The sequence below is a fragment of the Genypterus blacodes genome, unplaced genomic scaffold (genome assembly GCF_046128005.1).
Source record: "Genypterus blacodes isolate CSIRO-AG114 ecotype Tasmania unplaced genomic scaffold, CSIRO-AGI_Gbla_v1 ptg000156l_1, whole genome shotgun sequence".
Taxonomy (NCBI): Eukaryota; Metazoa; Chordata; class Actinopteri; order Ophidiiformes; family Ophidiidae; genus Genypterus; species Genypterus blacodes.
This window is the reverse complement of record NW_027466957.1, coordinates 6,174,265-6,195,000: the sequence shown is the minus strand read 5'-3', so window position 1 is coordinate 6,195,000 and position 20,736 is coordinate 6,174,265. Positions and strand designations below refer to the sequence as shown.

At 42.2% G+C, this 20,736-nt stretch overlaps 3 protein-coding genes across 4 annotated transcripts in view; 1 reads left to right on the top strand and 2 right to left on the bottom strand.

The window, feature by feature from the left end:
* The window catches only part of ppp1r12b (protein phosphatase 1, regulatory subunit 12B), a 9,179-nt gene extending 7,943 nt beyond the window's left edge, over nt 1-1,236 (top strand). For both annotated transcript variants that reach the window (XM_076167140.1, XM_076167141.1), the window contains one exon: nt 1-1,236. In XM_076167140.1, the coding sequence (XP_076023255.1) occupies nt 1-87 (87 nt within the window). In that variant the 3' untranslated portion in view covers nt 88-1,236.
* A 95-nt stretch (nt 1,237-1,331) lies between these two features.
* On the bottom strand, nt 1,332-15,205 carry LOC143012988 (synaptotagmin-2-like). The gene is made up of 8 exons (XM_076166376.1): nt 15,004-15,205; nt 14,509-14,669; nt 10,700-10,828; nt 9,878-10,045; nt 9,096-9,263; nt 8,258-8,375; nt 7,593-7,726; nt 1,332-6,864 (listed from the first exon to the last, which is right to left on the bottom strand). Exons 1-8 carry the CDS (start codon nt 15,203-15,205, stop codon nt 6,649-6,651), a joined length of 1,296 nt encoding a protein of 431 aa, XP_076022491.1. The 3' UTR covers nt 1,332-6,648.
* Nucleotides 15,129-20,736, bottom strand: part of oard1 (O-acyl-ADP-ribose deacylase 1) — a 35,844-nt gene continuing 30,236 nt past the window's right edge. Inside the window, exon 8 of the mRNA XM_076166377.1 lies at nt 15,129-15,225. Coding sequence (XP_076022492.1) covers nt 15,206-15,225 — 20 coding nt within the window. The 3' untranslated portion in view covers nt 15,129-15,205. The remainder of the gene's footprint in view (nt 15,226-20,736) is intronic.

The window sequence follows — 20,736 nt, the reverse complement described above, 5'->3', positions numbered from 1 at the left end:
ATCTTAACAGAGCTCAAGTCGGACAACCAGAGGCTAAAGGACGAGAACGGGGCTCTGATTCGAGTCATCAGCAAACTGTCCAAATGAAAGAGTCAACAAGATGAAGCTCCACCTCCGTCCACAATATGGCAACATCATCATCACCGATGGTCCAAGTTGTAACTCCTCCCTCAATTGTGGTGATCGCTCATTCTGTCCTCTTCAGTTGAGATCAGATTTTTGATGATCCAAATTTCAGCCACTGTGTGTTGGGAGTTACACAAGTCGTTTGTACTTGATTTGTTATTATTTTTTAATACTTCATACATCTTCAAAATAGGGACCAGACACACTCACTCTTTCAATGACATTTTCCAGACCCAGTTTATACAAATCCAGGGTTTTGCATGAAGGCGCTGTATCTGATTGTGTATTCTAACCAAATCACACAAGACATCACAATGTCACGCGTTTGAACGTCACTTTCTCTGCAGTCACAATTTTTCTTAATTGTCTTAAATGTGAAAGTTGATGCCATTAAAGCGATTCAGTGGTCAGACTGCTGAAGCGACTCACAGGACAGATATCACAGCTCTGCTTGTACTCTGAGATACATTGAGAGGAGGACAGATTATAAAGATTTGTACGTTATTTTGAAACCTTTGCAATACTTTAATGTTATGCCATAATCGATTAATTGATCGCCGCAGCACCACTGTGCACACAGAGCGAAAACCACAGGGTAATTTACATATATATATTTTGTAGCTACTATCTCTTCAAGCGCTAATTCAGAGATTGTCTGTGTGTGTTTGTGTGTGTGTGAGAGAATGTCCTATAAGATAAGTTTTGTAACAGATATATTTATTTATTTATGCATTTATTAGTTTGAATCTTTAAGCTCTTTTTTTCACTTTAATTTCAATATAAGAGAACGTATGACGTTATTTTTGCCGACAAATAATGAAAACACAAATACAGGAACAAAATCAGTGTGTGACACTTTTGAAATGTAGACATGAAATGAATATCTTTTCATCACTTCCTTAGTGGATTGACGTCATTGTTTATGTTCCTTGAATGTTTTTTTGTTTTGTTTTTTTCAGCCAATCAGAGCAGCATGCTGTTATACCAACATTGTCTTTGGTCACATCCAGTAAAATTTCATAAACAAATCCAAATATGTGCTGTAAATACATGGAATTATGCTGTGTATCATGTTGAAAAGTTTGTGGTTTATTCACATTGCTTAATAAATTGTAAAAAGAAGAGAATGTTTCTGTGTGTGCTGTTAATGTCTGTCAGCCGGTGAGGCAGCAGTGGAGTTGAACATCAAACACCAATGACTCATGGTAATTAAAAGGCCTTTATTTCCTATTTGTTTTTTTACAGAACTGGTAACACATATGATAAATTTGTAATAAGTTATTTGGTTCCCTTGATAACTTTATAAGGATCCCCAACGTTTGTCCACATAAGGGTCAAGAGGAGTTGGTGAGCAACGTTTGTGTCCAGTCAAGGGCTAAAGCATGCGATCCACAGTAGGCACAAGTACTGACATGAACACACGCACCACAACACTAGACACGAAGAAACACAGCTGGAGGACGCAACCTGACTGTCCTCTGATGCTCAAAAAGAGGATGAGGAGAAAGAGGTGATGAGGGACAAAGCAAAGATCGAGGGTGGGAGGTGGAGGACTAAGCGCTCAAGAGGGAAGTTTGGTATGTACGGTCCTGCATGTTTGGCAGTATACAGTTTGTCCATGTTGTAAACATGAAGGCCGGCATTGTTTTTACGCTCAGACAAAGCAGATTGAATGTAGAACTCGGTGAGCTGCTTCCTATTCAGCATATTGACACTGATGGTACATAGCCGGATACACATACATGTGGCGGGAGACGCAAAGTAAAAGCAGGAGAATCAAACAAAAAGGTAGATACACAACAACATTCTATGTTAAACAACACATAAAAGGATTGAAGGAGTGATTACACAGAAGCACAAGAATACAAAGAGGAAACAGAGTTATAGAGGAGACAAAACAACATGTTTCTTTACCCTCTGAGAGGTTTTCAACACATTTGAACAGGATGGGAAATGATCGTCTGAACTTTGGACAGTTTCCCTTTTTAAATCCCAGCGTTTGGTAAAAAATAAATTAAATACACAACTGAGTGTGAGCGGCGATCTAACACTGCCTTTCCCGGCAGTTTTAGATGAAGTTGTGCATAAGGTTTTGTCTATATAGCTATTAAAAACGTGATCCTATCATAGAATATATCCACATTTAAAATGTAACTATGATGGTTTGATTATTACAGTCATACCCACGAAGATGTACATTTATGAGTAATGTGTCCCATGCATGCAGACCTGTACGGGATATTGACATTAAATATATGCTCTAGTGCTGCGTTTTTGCACCATGTCTGCTAAAGGGCCTACGCTTCATCTATTTAACACACATACACACAAACACACACACACACACAAACACACACACTTCTCAGTCTCTGTCCCCCATAGAACTTGAATGTCCAGCGGCGATGGGAAAGAACTCAAACTAAACCTCTCCGATGTGCTATAAATGTACCTGCAATCACATTTGCCTCCGTGCTGTCTGCGTCTACGTGTATAATTAGTTTGGCTTTGTAGATTCAAACAGTGTCGACGGGAAGCAGGCAATTGAGCTTCAGTACTGGCAGTCATTTTGAAACACTGAAAACATATCTTTGATGATGCACAGTGCATTTGTTTGGTCACAGTCAGGAGCATTGATGGGATTTAATTAGAATATTGCGAGGGGTCAGACGACCGGTCATTGTTTTTGTAGATTGTTGCCAGGTTGAGTACTGAATGGCAGCTTGACTTTAGACTTCACAGATAATCCAGTGACTGAGGTAAAACTGACTTTCTTATCCTGTGCACAAAATCCTACTGGAGGAATATTGACTCAACAATAAATGTGGCGCAAGTGAGTAATTGTTTTTGCCACATGTAGGTGAAAATGAAAGCTATGCATAGTTCTATGGGAGGGATTCAGAGCTCAAACTTGGGTTTGTTCAGTTTCTCTAAACCACCTGGAATATTGTTAAAGCTCTTACAATATCGTTTTGTGGAGTCATTTCGCAGTAACACAGATGATGTTTAGGAGAAACTTCAAAAGTGACCCAGTTTGGTTCATAAATTGCACTCAGCCCATGAAATAGAACATACTCTCTTATCATTTTTGTGGTATTATTGAGAACCTCATGTGATGATATATCTATAGAATTCATACTATCAAAACAAGGCATACACATTACTAATCACAATACTGTAAAATCAGCTACCTCTATACGAAACGAGGACATCAACGGCTCTGAAAGTAGAAAAAGACACACTCGCTCTACTAAACTCACAAGTGTTCTCAGTGCTCACATGTACAGCAGAATGCATTTTGCCCTCTTGATGGACGAAGACCTCGGAAAGGAATGTAGAAGAGGAAATGAAGACGCGTCGGACTTTTTTTTTCTCATAAATCAACCCTAGCTACTCAGCTGAGCTCTAAAGAGTTAGTGCTTGAGTTTTATGGCTTTAGTTTTATCTTATTATCTTGTATACACGTACACGTATTTGTATAATAAACACAGTAAAAGAGACACAGCCGTGAAGGGGTTCAGGTCATTTAAATAGAAGCCAAAAAAATAAAGGGATCCAAGTCAAAATAAAAGAGAGAAGAAGGGATTCCAAGGCATTTGTGTAAACATAATCGGAAAAAAATCATCTTTTTGGCCCTTGGAAATGATTTTCAAACAGCTGGGTCCAAATGTCAGTACTGGCATCAATCACAACACCCACAACCCACCTACAGATTGCAGAATTATTCATAATTCCGATGAGATATTTCAGAATAACTGTAGCCAAATCTGTCAGTTGTTATACTTGGAGCCCCTCCTCCGATCCAAAACATAAAAAAAAAACATATATTAAAATAAAAAGCAATAAATAATGTATTCAGAAATAAGCCAAACATTGGCCTACAGATAAATGTTAAAAATAAAACATATGGTCGATAAAATGTCATTAAATCAAATTTTTGGATCACAAGGAGTTAGATAGCAAGCATGCGGCTACATTTTCATCCTACATGAACTCACACACGGTACTTGACGACACACTTGCTTAAGAATTTCAGGCGTGGAAATGATTAGTAGTAGTACTCTAATATCGTATGACATTCTCTCCAATGACCCTCATGGAAAATAAATACACATTTGTTTCATTTAGAAAATATACAGTGCATCTTTTTTTCCTTCGTTGTGTTATTAAAATGACAAATGACACCCACGTACGTACACGAGATATTTTTGCTTCGTCTCTAAAACATGCTCTTATGTACAGTATTTTGTATAAACATGCAGTATCAACGTGTTTGAGCTATGTATATAGGCAAAACTACACACTGATGGGTTGCTTGATTGCTTCCATGTTGCCTTTTCTTTAGTGTTGCTAGATCAACAGAAGAAAATAGATTATGTGAGATGAAAAACGCAAATCTGAACTTGGTTTCTATCCGATATAAAAAAATAAAAGTAATAGATACAGATATAGATACAATTTTCGACAGAGAGTAAAATTCAAGAGCCAGTGTATATTAAATTCCTTGCATTTGATGTTGAAAGACTTTTTCTCGCTTTTTTTCGTGGAGTTTTGCTGTTGGTTTGGTGCTCACAAAGAGAGTTAATTATAATTTTCCAATAAATCCTCCTACACAAGAGTGAATATAACGGATTTGGGGCCTGCGAGCACAAACAGCAGCTTTGATAGTTCACCCTCAAAATGGATTATTTGTGTGAAGGAGCCAGGGAGCAGCATTAGACTGAAACGTGTCTCTTATCCAGCATGGAGGCGACCTGTCTGACAAGCCACATGTGCCACAAAGAATTCAATCTAACAGTGTTTCATTACAACAAAACGACACAGTTTCAAATTACCACAGAACAGAATAATACCCAGTAGTGCAATTAAATTCAGCAGTTTGGTAAGCTGTGTATAAAACACACACGGATCAGTGCTTTCTTCCAGACCGTGTCCTTGCAAACAAATGAGAAAAGGTAATATCCAAACAAAATGCATACACAAAAAGCTGACAAAATGGAAGAAGCGACAACGACGACAAAACACTTTCACATAATGCACTCCCTTTGCTCTTTCCTCCACCCAAAAAAAAGAAAAAGATCCCTTAAAATAAATACTTAAAGCTCTGGTTTCTGAGGGTATTTAAACATAACGTCTTAGGGATTTAAAGTGCTTAAGGAAGAAGGGTGTTTGAAGTTTAAGCAAAAGCAAATAAATCAAAGCGAGAGACAGACATAAGGGAGAATAGAGAAAGGAAGAAATGAAGAGAACAACACCACTAACTGGAAGGCGTCCCTGGTAGTTGAAAATTGCTTATTTTGTTACTTGGAAGGCTTGTCTCCTTTATGACTGTAAGACGGTTATAGGGATTCCTTTGAAGTAAAACCCTTGTTGTAAGTCCATGACTAATGGCAGTAGCACTGAAGGAGTGAGATACAGAATCAAGAGGCTTCGGGAGGACGGGGGAGAGGGGGGGGTTGGGGTGGAAGGGTGGGCGGGTGTGTGGGTGTGTGGGTGGCAGATTGCAGGCAGTGCACGACACCCGTTAAATATGATGTCATTGGCGGGTAGAATCAGTCTGTAAAGGAGACACTGTGATCTTTCTTTCCCGTCTGTCTGGACCGTGAGCCGAGACGATCCCTCTCTTCCCCTCACAGCATACATCACCACTTTGTGGATAAACTAAAACTAGTCGCAAGCCTCTTTTTTTTTTTCTCTCGTCGCCTAAACAAGCTGAATCGGAACATTTCTTTCTCATCGAGTGGAGCAATAACAGAGTAATAAGGACCCGTGTAGAAAAAAAGGCATGGAAGTTTCAGCTTTCTCTCAGTTTTCCTGAGACTATGGATGCAAGGTTAACTAATCAGAAAAGGCAGTGTGTTTGTGGGTAACTGGATATGTGTCTACCCCTACGTGCTACCCAACTCTAGGAATGTACGATAAACTAAGAGAATTATCTAGAATGATAATTGGCAGGTGTGGAACATGGTGCACAGTACACCTAAGGAATGGACCTGCTTGTGTTATTTCTCTATCATATGGCAGTATAAAGCATTTTATTATTAAGCACTACTCTAAGCATAAAGGGAAAGGGTGAGAAGTACAATATGAGTGGATGTATGTTTTATCCCCTCTATCATCAGATTCCCACTTAGCACTCCTACTGTTCTTCAATAATCTACTCTGTATTCTTATTCATGTAAGCACAACCCCAATACAAAAATATATCTAAAGGAAATCAACGGATCATCTGTCCATCCTGGAACTCGTCCTCTTTTTTCAGTGACATGATTTAATATAACATGAGGCTTTTTAAACACTATTTCCCCATCATGTCAAATGGTATCTATGCGTCACTGGGATGGCGGGGGAAGGAGTGGAAGGGGGGGGCGGAGAGTGGATGGGGGGGGGCAGGTGTAGATCAGTTGCGTTCTTCTGGAATATACACTGATATTTGGGACCTGATGGGAGATGTGTGGGTTTGTGGGGAGGGTGGGGTTGTTGGGTGGGGTCAGGGAGGGTGGGGCGATGAGCGCTAGTGGAAGTTTACTTCTTGGCGTTCAGGGCTGCGAGGGCGCCGTCCACCTCCTCCTCTGGCTGCAGTGGATGCCACTGGGCAATGGGGCGGCGTGGATTGGCCAGCATGTCGGACCAGTGTTTGAGGCCGGCCCCCGTGGACTTACTTCCCACCCAGATCTTGCCGATGGCATCGTTCTTGCCAATCTTGTCATAATCCAACACTGTGATCACAGCTTGGATTTTCTGAGAAAATGAGTGGGTGAAGCATTACAACAAAGTTCAATATGCCAGGACGGTAACATGGATACTGGCTGAAAAAATTACAAGAACTCGTGTTACTATAAGTGACTACTGTCTGATAAACTTGTACTTGAGAAATTCTGCTTTTACTTCCTACACTCGGTTCTATAACTGCTATTTCTCATAGGTCAAGTTTTGAATCATCAAACGCATGTGTAAACAGTAGTAATGGCTGCATTCCATTTCAGTGTGCCAGTGTCAGTGCACCGGTTATGTAAATTACACAGTAAACTGCAGCACTGCAGAAAATTCCATTTAAATTGAAACCTTTTTCCTCGGATAAGATAAGAAAGTACCTTGCACAGCGTCTGAAGATGACCCGAGGTAGATCCTTGTCAGTACAAATCTCATCATTATTGAGTAAAGTGTTCTAGGTGTGACCTCAGGACACTGTGCGGGGTCCTTTCTTATCTTTGTTCCCGAAAGAAGAATACTTTTTTTTGTATGATTGTGTTAATCTCCCTTTATCTCTAAAAAGAAGCCCTCAGATACAGCAAAGATGTTCAGATTAAGATGTTCATTTGACCAGCATCTGTGAACTGGAGAGGGATTGGTTGACAGGTTGTATTAACACTGGGGGGAGAATTTGTCCTTTCGCAGTAAATGTAAGATTGGGGATACTTTAAACAGAGTAGTTTCCACTATTCTGGCACTGGCAACATTCTGCCTACCTGCATTTGCTCGAGAGGAATCTCAAAGCTGAAGGACTCATTGTAGTAAGGATTCAAGGTGTTCTTCTTCACCGTCGTCTTCTTCTTCTTCAGCCTCTTCCCGTTCTGCAGCAGGTTGATTTTCACATAGGGATCTAAAAACAGAAGGATGACCCGTGTCTTAGTATCCAGGTAAAAAACACAACATGTACTGTATGTTCTTTGGGGGGTTGCAGTGCTGTAGTGCACCAACAGATGGAGCTGATGCTGAGGCCAGAGGGAGTGACAGCTGCTGCATGGTGAGTACTGCAGCGTCAGCACGTGAGCAAAGCAGGAGCGACCTAATGGCTGTGCTCCTCCACACACTGCAGCAGCTCACCACGGGCAAATCTCACATCCATCCAAACCTAGCTGACCTCTGACACCACCATCACTTCCATCACATTCATTCAGCTTGTGTCGGCGAGGCTGCGTGTGGTATACATCACATTACGATCATTTGGCAGACGCTTTTATCCAAAGCGACTTACATTACATTACCACCCTTCGCAGAGGGGGGAGCAATTGAGGGTTCGGTGCCTTGCTCAGGGGCGCCTTGGCAGGGGCTCGAACCGGCAACCCTCCGGTTCCCAAGTGGAAGCTCTACCCACTGAGCCACTGCCTCCCCATCACGCTTCCTTACGTACCTGACAGCCCACCCACGTCCATTTTCTTCAGGTTCTTTGCCTCCAGGATGCAGATGGTGAGCTTGCCGGCAGTGGGGACGTAACGCAAGGAGATGCAAATGTCACCCAGCTTCTCTGGCTGTGTGAGTGAGGAAAGTAGAGAGAGAGAGACAGAGAGAAAGGAAGAGAGACAGAGAGAGAGACAAGAGTTCAAGCAGGTGTGAAGCTGAATGGAAACTTTGTTCTCTGGTGTGTAACATAAATATACAAGCTGTGACTTTCAAAGGATATTATAATAAGACTAAATATATACATAAGCTCTGAACTTATGGCAACAGGAATGCTTTCAAATGAATAAAATGTGAGGCCACAGGCAAAGGTAAGTGTACCACTATGATGTCTTGAAAAATTCAACACTCATATTTGCTGCATCTTATAAGTGATATTGATAAATCTGTCAAGTTTGATCCATCAACTCCTTCCCTGTCGTGAGGATGATGGCCCCCTGCCTCACTTAATGGCTGAACTGAGCTCCGATGTCATATTCAATAGACTAACTGATGCAAACATGCACTGATGTAAACAAACCTAAGGTGTTTCACCGAAGGCCAATTAATATGGAAGAGTGCACTTCAGTTCAGTCAAAGACGCCTTTTTGTCCTTACAGTCTCATTGGCTAATAGCCATAGTTGTCTCCTTTCGCTCTTGTGATCTGGCTGTTTGTCTGCATACAATTTGATCAGCACCGCGAGCCAATCGGGTTGTTTTCCATGGAGGACGCGGTTTTGCCTTAATACGATTTGTCACCCTGCCGACAGTCTGATGTCAGAACGTTTACGACCTGCTGCGTGACTCTCACCTCTTCCTGATCGGCGCTGTCCAGGTCTCTCCACTCCTCGATTGGCTTTGCCAGGTCCAGGGTGTTCATGGGTGTTTTAATCTCCCCGATGACGTCGTGTTTAGAGAAGCGATCAAAGTCGTAGACTGACATGACCAGAGTCTTCCCACCCATCTCTTGGAATGGAATCTGGGAAAACAACAATGATTCTTCTTAACAATGTACAGCACACACTCACCCCAAAAGCATTATATTTATATATACATTTCATAGTTTCAAGTCAGTTTGGATATTGACACACACCCTCGGGCACACCTCATATGGTGTTGCTAAAAAGTCCCAAATGGAAAATCAGCCACTCACGGTAATGATTGAAATGATAGAGTATTATTAGTGTTTGGCCTGAAGCTCAGAGCTTTAATAACATGCTGTTTCAGCAGGACTGTCCCGTCTTTCACACAGTTAAGCTGTTTGATTCTATTCTCATGGTGCTGTGTCAGCAGGCATGGTGCAACAGAGGTGGCTTTCTCTTTTAATTTGATTCCTTATCACCTTCTCCTCAGACACCTTCAATCCGTTGCTTTTCAGCATTGGCACTGACACAAACATTATGTATAGTTGAAGAAATAGAGAGCTTCATCCATGGATGTTGTTGAGTGTGCTGCCCACACGCTGAGATGGATTACATCATATCTGATGAGGTGGTGATCCAAACAAAGGGGCTATGATGAAATGTAAGTGTAATAGTTTGAAATACGTCTCTAGATGCCAATCAAACAGCGAGCCATGCCACTTCAGCTTACCTTGAAGACAAAGGTCTCATTAAACACAGGGTTGAGCGTTTTCTTGTGAACTTTTGTGTCATACTTCTTCTTCTTGTCAGGGAGGACGAACACTTTGACGTAGGGGTCAGAGGTGCCGCCGCTGTCCATGGAGAGGAGATCTGCTGCTTGTAGGATGCCGACAGTCAGCTGGGAAGGGAAGAGGTTAGGGAATAAGTCAGGCAGAGCAACTATAGGTAAGACTCACTGATAACAACCCACCTGCACACGCACGCTGCCCCTCAATTTTTTTTGAGGGGCAGCGATTTTGACTTACTCTGACGAATGAATGGTGTGAAAACGGCACTTCATCGGCTTGTACCTGTACTTGCTCTTTGACAATAAAGTTGAATCTAATCTAATCTAATCTAATCTATAGACAGGGATGCATTGCTGTTTACCAAGAAAATAATTGTGTCCCAGATCATAAGATTCTTACAAGATAATAAGACCTCCTTGGTTTTAGTAAATTGTTCTCATCATGTTTCTGCTCTTTTCTATACAATGTCTAACAATAACCTGCACAAGTTTAAAAATCTGTCTGCTTTTGACTCCTAAAAGTCTTATTTTCTACAAATAAGTGAAACAATTTGAGTGCTTTTTTCGAGTCAGTGTTTCCAAAATCAAGGAATCAGGAAAATGACACTTGATTGGTGAATATGTTTGCTTTCTCAGGCATCATGGTATGAAGTCATTTTCACTCACAATCAAAAGTACGACCCTCGAAAAAGTCCAGAAATGACAGAATCATTGCTTGCTACCTCAACACCTGACCAGCTCACACATACACACCAATACACACACCTTGTTTTCCTGGAAGTCATAATCAATAGAGTACTGCAGCTTCCCAAGCTTTTCCTTTTCCTTTACTTCTTCCTCTTTCTCATCCCCGGTCAGTCCAGGCTCTATATCATCTTCCTCATCATCATCGTCCTGTAGTTTCTGTAAAGACAGAGAGAGGAGGGGGGGAGGGGGCGGCAGAAAGACAGAATGAGAGGATGGCTTGGAGCTGGAAACCAAAACCTTCGGGCATCAGCAGCCAGGCTAGTCACAGCACCTACCTGCCACTTACCCCTGCTCACCCTGCTGCTACTAGTGCAATCTGTTCATCGATGACCACGGTTGCAACCTGACTTGATTTCACTATTACTTGGGTGACACCATTTGCTGTTTTATTGTTGTTGTTTTTTTCTTTGTTACCACATCAGCAATAGAAAAAAATAGGAATTTTTTCAAGGTTTCTATGGTGTTGTGTGATGAGAGAAAGAGAAAGAGAGAGAGAGAGGGAGAGAGAGGGGGGAGAGAGAGAGAGCGAGAGAGAGAGAGAGAGAGTGGGGAGTTAGAAAGGGAGAGAGAGAGAGGGACAGAGAAAGAGAGAGAGAGAGAGAGAGAGAGAAAGGGAGGGAGAGAGATAGAGAGAAAGGGAGAGAGAGAGAGAGAGAGAGAGAGAAAGAGAGAAAGGGAGGGGGAGGGAGAGAGAGAGAGAAAGTGAGAGAAAGAGAGAGAGAGAGAGAGAGAGAAAGGGAGAGAGAGAGAGAGAGCGAGGAAGGGAGAGAGAGAGAGAGAGAGAGAAGATTGAGCACCAAAGAGACAGATCTATTACAAATACAGTAGACGGTGATACGATCAAACTGCTGACAGTGACTCAGTGATTCCTGACACTCCTCTCTTCTTGAAAGACTCTCAAACTTTCCAATACATCAGGCCAGGATCCTCCAACAAGGCTTCAACTTGTCAAGTCAGGCACTGCTGTTTGATGTCTATAAAGGGGTGAATGACTCTCGGAGGTTAAATGCCACTTTACTGCCCATCACTGACTTGGAAGTGATGAAGCTACTTGGATGAGCGGTGAAATAGTTACCCCTGTTAGGTTACATTGTTATGGCTGTAATTCCTGTGCTATCATCATCATCATTTTAATGTTCATTTTATTTGTTTGAGCTATTGATTACAGGTTATGTTTTGATATAAATCATTCTGAATCAAATGGCAGAGCAGCGTACAGTGTCTTATGGAGCTGAAGCTGCTCGTGAGATAACGATGAGGCAGATCAAGTCCTGTGTTATCGGCCATCTTGCATTGCCTTTACATCATACCCCACAACTTGTCAGTCTTTTATCTCTGTTGAGACAGTTGGGACTATCCGAGCGAGAGCAATTTGATATGGATATCAAAGTGAGCACTGAGATGCTGTGCGATCAGTCTGGCCTACTTTCCTATGGCTGTCTTCTTCAAATAATACTGTTGTCTTCATAAGACTGGAGCGTCCAGCTACTCACCGTGGAGCTGGAAGAGGAACAGGGCATACACACAAATAATATACACACACACACACACACACACACACACACACACACGTACAGCACTGACACACTTCACGCTCGCACACACACGCATTGTTTTCATGCAAGCTCTCATGCATGCTTAAAGTCTCTCTCTCTCTCTCTCCTCTCACTCTCTCACTCGTCTCACTAACACACTCACACATCCACATTACACACCATATCTTTATGTGGCATTCTCTATACCTTTGACGTGGTAAATGCTTTTCATTCAAGCATGCCAGGCCACACAATGCAGGATAGAAGAAAACATTTCTTTCTGATGGAAAATGTGAATGAAGGACTGAATAATTTCTGCTGATAGGTAAAGTCGTGTTTTGATGTTTCTGAAATAGCTTTTTTTTGTCTTCCAGGCCTAAAGCTTCTGGACGTTATATATGTGCTGTGAGCAATATGTACACATCCATGGAGGGACCATGCTATGTTGAATTTTCTGGTTCTGGTTCAAAGACATGGTATGTCCGAATGCATGCCCTTTGGTCGACCCCGTGGGGCTTTAAAACGACACGTGTTCAAACAGCCAAATGAATGTCACCTTAACTTTGGTAATGACTGAACTCAGGCCTCAGAAGTCTGTAAATGTGGGCAAACATTCCGGCCCACCATTTCTCTTCAGCGAGACCTGGGTGCCTTAGGGAGAGAGGGAGTCAATGACTGCCACCTAATGAGTCAGCAGCATGGGTCATCCAGGAAAGTTACTCTCAAGTCAAGTTGTGGCCATTCAATGGTACCTACTGCAAGGGCATATGCTGGTCTTTGTCAAGAAATACAAACTGCTTTATCTGGCACAAGCCCTCTGAGCATGTTTGCACAAAGTGAAGCTGTGCGTGTGGGAAATTAAGGCCGTGTCAATGTATGTGTTGAGGGTAAACGAGGGTGAACGTCACTGTCACTGTGTTGTTTTTCCATTGTGTTGCGCATTTGCATTGTGTTGTGGTGGAAACATGCTCAAAGCTCCTCGTAAGGTTACCTGCTATTTGACAAATACCCAGCTTACCCCTTGCACATGCATGTTAGTGATCTCTAGTGAGTTGCTGAGTGCACTCATCATTCAACAGCTCAACCATAGGATGAGTAATCATTTCAAACCATAGACATCTGCACTTGTACAGGTCTTTGTTCTTGTTATTAGCCCAAAGAAATTGCAATCTCTGGATATTCAAGACATACAGTAGCAGTTTGGTGCGGCATATCACATCAGTGGATTTGCGAAGCAGCTTAAATCGCTCCCATAAATTCCTCAAGCACCCGCAGCACCTAAGCTTGCAAAACTAAGGAAGCCATAGCACTCGTCATCATTGCAATCCAACCCCTCCAAGCCCAGCCCACCCGCCACCTCTTTCCCCCAACCCCCTGCCCTGGTCTTGCGCTTACACAGAGCGGCCAGAGAGGGGCTCCGCGTGCTATCAGACCTACCGTAGGCAGAGAAGTCCACCACAGTCAAGATACACGAAGCACACATAAGACACAAAGCGGGGAGGAGGAGAGCAGAGACAAAGGAAGAGATTGAACTCACAGCAGACAGCAAAGAAGGGTAATCACAGCAAATGCAGTCAGCTACACTGTGGGGAGCGAGGAAAATGACACGGAGGAGAGCTGCCTCATTAACGCAATAGCATCTTTAGTGTTTTACACAACTTCACTTTTTTCCGTTTTGTTTTTTCATTTTACCCCAGATGTGCTTCATCAAATCATCCGGCGCGCATTGGAAGCGTCCCCCCACTGTCATTAATCTGTGAGGAATTAAAGACCTAAAACAAAGGCAGTGTGCTAACTGCTCGTTTTCATAATTACTCTTTAATGACTGCGAAAACAATCGTTGGGATGAATAGATTCGGAGCCGTGTCATTTTCCACGCAAATCCCAAAAGCACAAGTGTGTGTGTGTGAGAGAGAGAGAGAGAGAGAGAGAGAGAGAGAGAGAGAGAGAGAGAGAGAGAGAGAGAAATCCACAATAACACAGTAACAATAATGACAAATACATTAAATAACAACAACAAAAAAGAAAGAAAAAGCATGGTGGGTCAGGAACGTATTTAAACCTGTGAATACACATCGACTGGGTTAGAAAGTCATCACAAACAGTAACAGACTAAAAACTAAACTACTTAAATTAAAAAAGGATTGCTATCTTTAAATAATTCACTAAAATGTGTGACCTTACAAATACATGCTTTTCTTTACAAATATGAATTTTCCTTCCTCATCCCAAATGGACAGGCTCAACTCTTAAGTGTGACTCGGGTCCCTCGGCCTCCCATGATGAACATACCTCTCCCCCTTTCAGGTTCGTCATGCCCATTTCACCCTTCCCCTTCTTGCCCTTCTTGTTCTTCTTCTTCTTGCAGCAACATTTCTTGATGATGCAGAAGCAGCATGTTAGAATGAGTAAAGCAGCTACCACGGCAATGGCAATGATGGCCCAGGATGGCACTGAGGAAAATATACAGAGCCATGTATAGACGCACATACATCAGAGAAGAAAGAAAGACAATCTTTGACATTTGACCAACCAATCATTTAGCCCACTTGATGTCATGGCCAGGGCCAAATATATTGACTAAGATGTGCTAATTTAGCAATTACATTTGGTGAAAATTAGATTTCTCAGACTAGGAAGGTCAACCACTGATCAATACAGAATAAAGACATAATGAGACTTTCAATGCCTGCAGCAAAAGAGAAAATCTAATCCTAAAATCATTGCTTAGAGTAGTGTCACTAGCAGTTGGTTGATCTGGACGAGTTTGGCTTTTGTAGTACTCACGTGGGATCTTGTCAATTTCATTCAAGAACTTGTTTTTGATCTCATCAAAGGCATCGTTCTTGTTGATGGGCTCCGTTGAGTTTTCAGATACCAAAGAGACGGGAGCTGGAGTCATGGTCAAGGCGCTGGCGCTGGCGTCTGTTGGCTCAGCAGCTACCATGGCCTCAGGTTTGTCCTTCAACAAGTTCCACTTGTCCGGCATTTAGGCTGCACTCAGAGTCCCTGTAAACAGCAGTGAAACATCGTGTTCAGTAAAAGAGACTCAGCTCACATCCTCACAGCAATATTTCTGACCTGCACATTATTGTCCAAAACAAAATGTAATAATGGAAGAATGTGGCACACATGAAAATGGCCTCGTGAAATTAAATTTTGTGGTCAACTGCTAAATGTCACAGCGTAAGTTACCAGAAAACAATCACAACAGGAGAATAATTTATAGACTATTTCCAAAACATCACTTGTTGTGCTTTGTCAAGCTTAATTTCCTGCACAGGTGAATAAGATTTGGTCCATTACATTTCAATAGAGCTGGAACAGAAAGACATTTAGCCTCTGTAACTAAGTTCAAATTATCTACACTCTCTAACGATGAAAAGGGGCAAATTGGGAACGCGAGCATAAAATGCAAGCCCCAGATTGTGTAAGGGTGCCTCATCTATTTGTTATTCGAGAAGAGTGTGCCAGCTGAAAATATAAAAATTACAAATGTTTACACTTATTTATGATTTCCAGAAGGTCAAGCATCTGCTGGTACTACTGTGAGTCATTTGTTTCAGAGGTACGAGCCTCCGCTAGCAATCCTTTCACCTCACTTTAATGTAAAACAACAGGTCTTAAAACAGACCCGTTGTTATATTGCTGTTACTCGATTTCGTAATGACATGGCTTTAGTATTTTTTTAACCAACAATTAAAAAACTAAAACTGTTAGACGTCATAACCTTAACAAACACCTGTGCAACTTTTTATACACATTTCATATTCAAATGAAATATGAAGCAGTTGAAACAAATGAGGTGTCTTCACACAGCAAACGTTAACCAAGATATGATATTAAACTTCTGTCTCTGATAGTTTAACAGCATATTGTTTCAAAAGAGGACGTCCAGTTACTTCCTACATAGTCATTCCTGTGATGGGTCAGGCTCAAGACCCTCTTCTGCCACAGAATGTCCACCTTAAATGGCAGAAATCCAAGAGCAAGATTCCTCACCATCATTTGTTCATTTGCTGTTCGTTAGCCTTATAAAAACAAAGTTGTATAAAATAATAAGGAAATTGTGAAAGAGAGTGAATTATGAAAGTGTGCTTTTCCTTAACTGAGTAATAGTGCAGAGCTAACGATATATTCACAGAACCAATCACACAGACGTTTCGGTAAACAGTAAAGCTCTTTTATGACTCAGTCTAAATCAATGGACTCCAAACATTCAATCCATTTCCACTGAGTAGGAATTTATTTTTCAAAATGATTGATCATGGCTGTCTCTGCCATTTGCAGCCATACTGAAATGTTTCACGGAGTTGTGTGGTAGATGGATGATGAGTTAAATAACCGTCTATAATCAATTCATCACACTTTTGTTGCTGTCCTGAAACTTCCCTGTGCCTGAGCCAACAGTGTCTGGCTAGGATAAGTGTTTAACCGTAGATTGAAACAAAATGAACAACTCCCACCCATTCTGTAGTGGTGTTCTTACAGGCCAGACAAATGTTCAATCAGCTCTTATCGGTTCCAGAAATCACACTGTGACAAGAGCAGCTGAAAGCAGGCTGGCAACAGAACGACAAGTGAATGGGCGAGACCTCGATTCAGAAAGATGACAAGCACAACAAGAGGAGACTTCTCTCGTTGATTTTATTAGGCTCGTGCTGATATGGGCGAAAGACGAGAATCTCCCAGTGCCAGATCTCCATGCTGGGGCTAGAGATTCTGTCTCTATTTATTGCCACACATGAATTATTCAAATTGAGTCTGACAGCAGAAAGGATAAGCTTATATTATTCAGGGGCCAGGGAAGTTAATGCCTCTTACATGTACAGTGAGTCCTATAGTGTGTGTGCTGTGCGGTGTGTTGCGGCAATGCAATATACTAAATGCATTTGTTTGTGTTATTGGTAAAATAATGATTCATGTTCCTCTCTGGCACATTTGACGGGAAACAGTAAACAGACGTGTGTTGACGTGGTCACTGTCTCCTCAGCCATCATACACGTACATCTCAGATTAATGGGCTGTTGCTACTTAGCCCAGCCAGTTAAATTAAAATTCCTGGATATGTAGTCAAACATTTTGTCTCTGAGGGGACAGCGAGGACGGACGGAGAGGACGCAGACACACTTGTTTTATGGCAGCCATTAGTCCTGCTGGCTCATACCACTCACATCCAGCCAATAAATTTCACAAAGCTTGTACAAAGCTTGTACAGAAGTCAGCAATACACCTTCAGACAATGCCTGCGAGACGTCAGAGTGTATGAAGTGATGGGACGATAGAGAGAGAGAGAGAGAGAGAGAGAGAGAGAGAGAGAGAGAGAGAGAGAGAGAGACGGACTTGGCCCATGAGTCAGGCAATGAGCCCCAAAATGCTCCAGCGTACATGATCAACTGTCAACAGACTGTGATTGTTTTGTGTGTAGCAGTGTTCTGATGAAGAAAGCATTGATACACACTTTATTAATAGAGTTTTAATCAAAGACGCATTTCACATCATACTCAAATACTGCCGTGTTGATTTGCGAGCTCAGTCTCCCCGTGTGTGTGTGTCTCATTTCATTACGGTTTCAGTCGGCAGTGTAAGTTAAAACAAAATGGTTCCGCCTCATGGCCCCGAGCAGCTGTGGGCATGATCCGGCCCTTATCTCTCCACACACTGCACAGAGCTGGACGCCGATCAAGCACTTTTTACCGTGGGTGCGCAAACAAACCGAGCTGAGCCATCCCACGTCATAACCAGGCTGTTTTGCAAAAAAACGAGCCGGCAAAGAAAGGAGAATCGGCAATTACACAGCAGTTTTATAGGTTTATATATGCAGGAGACTTTTACATTATACACAAATATTCAAACTTTAAGAAACAAACTAATAAACTGAAAAATACGAGTTATTTTGTGATCTTCAAAAATGCCCAGAGGCTTAATACCGAGTGCATAATTACCCTGCACCTGTCAAACTCTGCTGATACCAACTGATTTAGCTCCCTCGCCATATGTAAACAAGGGAAGCTGATGTGTTATTTGTCATCACGCACGCCAACAGCCACTGACCGCAGTGGTGTGATGGGGGAAACCCTGGGCCCGCAAGACGGCTCCCCTTGGTAAGACAGCTCCCCTCTAGACAGGACAATTCATTTGCAAGGGGTTCATTAGTACCCATGTCAGATGTGAGAGGAAAACAATCTAAGGAGAGAAGGCTAAAGTCATACAGATGTTCCATTACACAACAACAAGTACCCTGAACGACAATTAATTAACAATCTAAAGCTAGACCAGGAGTTCATTGTTTCCCCCCCTGCAGCTTGCCTCTGCATGAGATCACACAGCTGTCTAGTGCTGCCGTTATCTATATTTGTTTGGATGTACGTGGGCGGGTGCATACGTGTGTGCAAGTACATCTTAATGCTGTCAAAATGGCCTCCTCAAATGTACAGAAGACGGGTGAGGGCAGAGAGCGACTTGGGCTCAGGGCGATTGTCATGAGCGCTGGGGCGGCAAATTAATTATTGAACACCAAGCGTCGCGGAAAGGTTGCTGTTTTCAAAGAGGTGCTGGGGTAAACTGTAGGTCATCTGACAGTCAAGCATTAACAAGGGTCATCAAAGAGACAAAGAAATCTGAATAATGTGACCCCCCACCCCTCTAACGTAATCATTCAGCCCCCCACTGAGCCCCCCTGTGCCATCTGTGACATGACGGGTTATGTGTGGGCGTGTGGAGTGCTTGGCCTCCAGCTGAACGAGCACGAATCCTGCAAAGCTTCATTTAAGCTAAATCTCACTAATGTGATTCCTGCAGTAAGATGTGCTTTCAAAAAAAAACCCAAACCAACCAATTAAAGTAGAAGTTAGTAACTTGCAAAGATTTACACAGCAGAGAGGATCTTAATATCATCTCTTCATATTTAGGCCATTGCAACCTTTATGCAAACCGAGTGGTGCCTCTTACACAGCAGGGTAGAATATCTTTTTCTCAGAGGTGGCTTGTCCGTGTGTGTGTGTGGGTGCGTGTGCGCGCGTGTGTGCACTCTGATTCCTGTACTTCTAAATTTCACGCTGAGTGGCTGTATCATCGAAATCCCACTGAGCTATTTTAGGCTCGAGTCAAGTTGCATGTGATATGGAGGAAACTAATCAAAGGGATTGTTCAAAGACATCGCAGTGAGCTTGCAATTTCAAATAAATGCACTTGAATGGAAATAGATTATTGGCTCCCCGATCACAACTGACCGATAAACTTTCTGTTTTTCTCATATGGCTAAAAATGTGAATTGGAGCATTTATGGATCAAAGGATTCCGTATTTCATTAGATCCAGCAGACAGTGCTTTACAGCACTCAGAGAGCTTCGCTGAGATGGTGCTGTTGTTTCAATTAGAGATAATGTGCAGCTTTGTTCCTGAACTCTTGCTGCTCTATGGTAATTCACTCCTGCTGAAATGGACTTGGGGCTCGCTCAGTCTTAATGGTCTCATTTTGGCCAAGTTTTAATAGGATTACAGGGGGGATACCGATGGTTGCTCTGCTTGTTATTTACCATTGAAGGATGAGATCGTCTGTGGAAGTTGGCCCGAGTTGAACCTGCGGCTATAATTGGATGTAAAGGCTGTAATATTGTTATGATGATAAAATTGCAGCAATTGACATTTCTCCTCACATTCATCAAGTGAGCTCTCAGCTGCTTGAACATTTACCTGTGGCAGTTGGTTCGTATTCAATGTTATTGTTGAATTATTCACATATTCTGTCCTGCAGCTGCTTTACTTAGCATTTTCCTTTGTTCTATATTCTTGTTTTTAACCAAGCCAGACCCCAATCCTCTGTATCCCTTATTTTCATCACAGTTCTGAACACAGATTTCCGCTGGCACCCACAGGCAGGCCTACGTAGGTAGGCAGTGGCTAAACATTCCTTGTTTTGTCATTTTGTGGTGGCGAGCCAAGGCCCTAACAAAAGTTCCGGGAGGATTTTGCAGAGGCAGACTCATAATCTACTCCTAAACAGAAAGCTTAAAACCTGTTACAACACAGTGACAGAGTTTGCCAATGAACTGACAGCATGCAGTAATTGGGAATTAACAGTGTTTAAAGTTTGAAAATGAATTTCTTATTTGTCATTCCCTCAGTCTGCACAACTCAAAATGTCCCCTAACTTAAAACAAGAGGCTTACAGTGGACCCTAATACAAGCTCAATACAAGATCAATGTTCACATCTCCTGTTTGATTTTCAAAGGAGGACTGACAACACAATGTTTCACACATAGCACTTGGAAGAAAACACCTCACGAAACATATTTCCCTGCGCAGTGATCCCCTCGCCATCTTACAGTGCAGCATGGTGAAATTTACACATTCACTCATCTGCAACACAGTCAGAGGAGCTGCTTATGCAACCACCCATGAATAGAAATTTAAAGCCACAGAAATACACAAACGCTTACTGCACAAAAAGTAAAGTCTGTGACCGGAGGCACACCCGCCTCAAATACAAGCTGACAACCAATAACGGCTTCATGTCC

Bases quoted from the DNA above. Each gene is read 5' to 3' on its own strand.
- LOC143012988 (XM_076166376.1), bottom strand. From the start codon at position 15,205: ATGCCGGACAAGTGGAACTTGTTGAAGGACAAACCTGAGGCCATGGTA. The intron at 10,046-10,699 runs GTGTGTGTATTG...TTCCCTTCCCAG, and splicing joins ATGACTTCCAGGAAAACAAG to CTGACTGTCGGCATCCTACA. The intron at 8,376-9,095 runs GTGAGAGTCACG...TCACTCACACAG, and splicing joins ACAGCGCCGATCAGGAAGAG to CCAGAGAAGCTGGGTGACAT.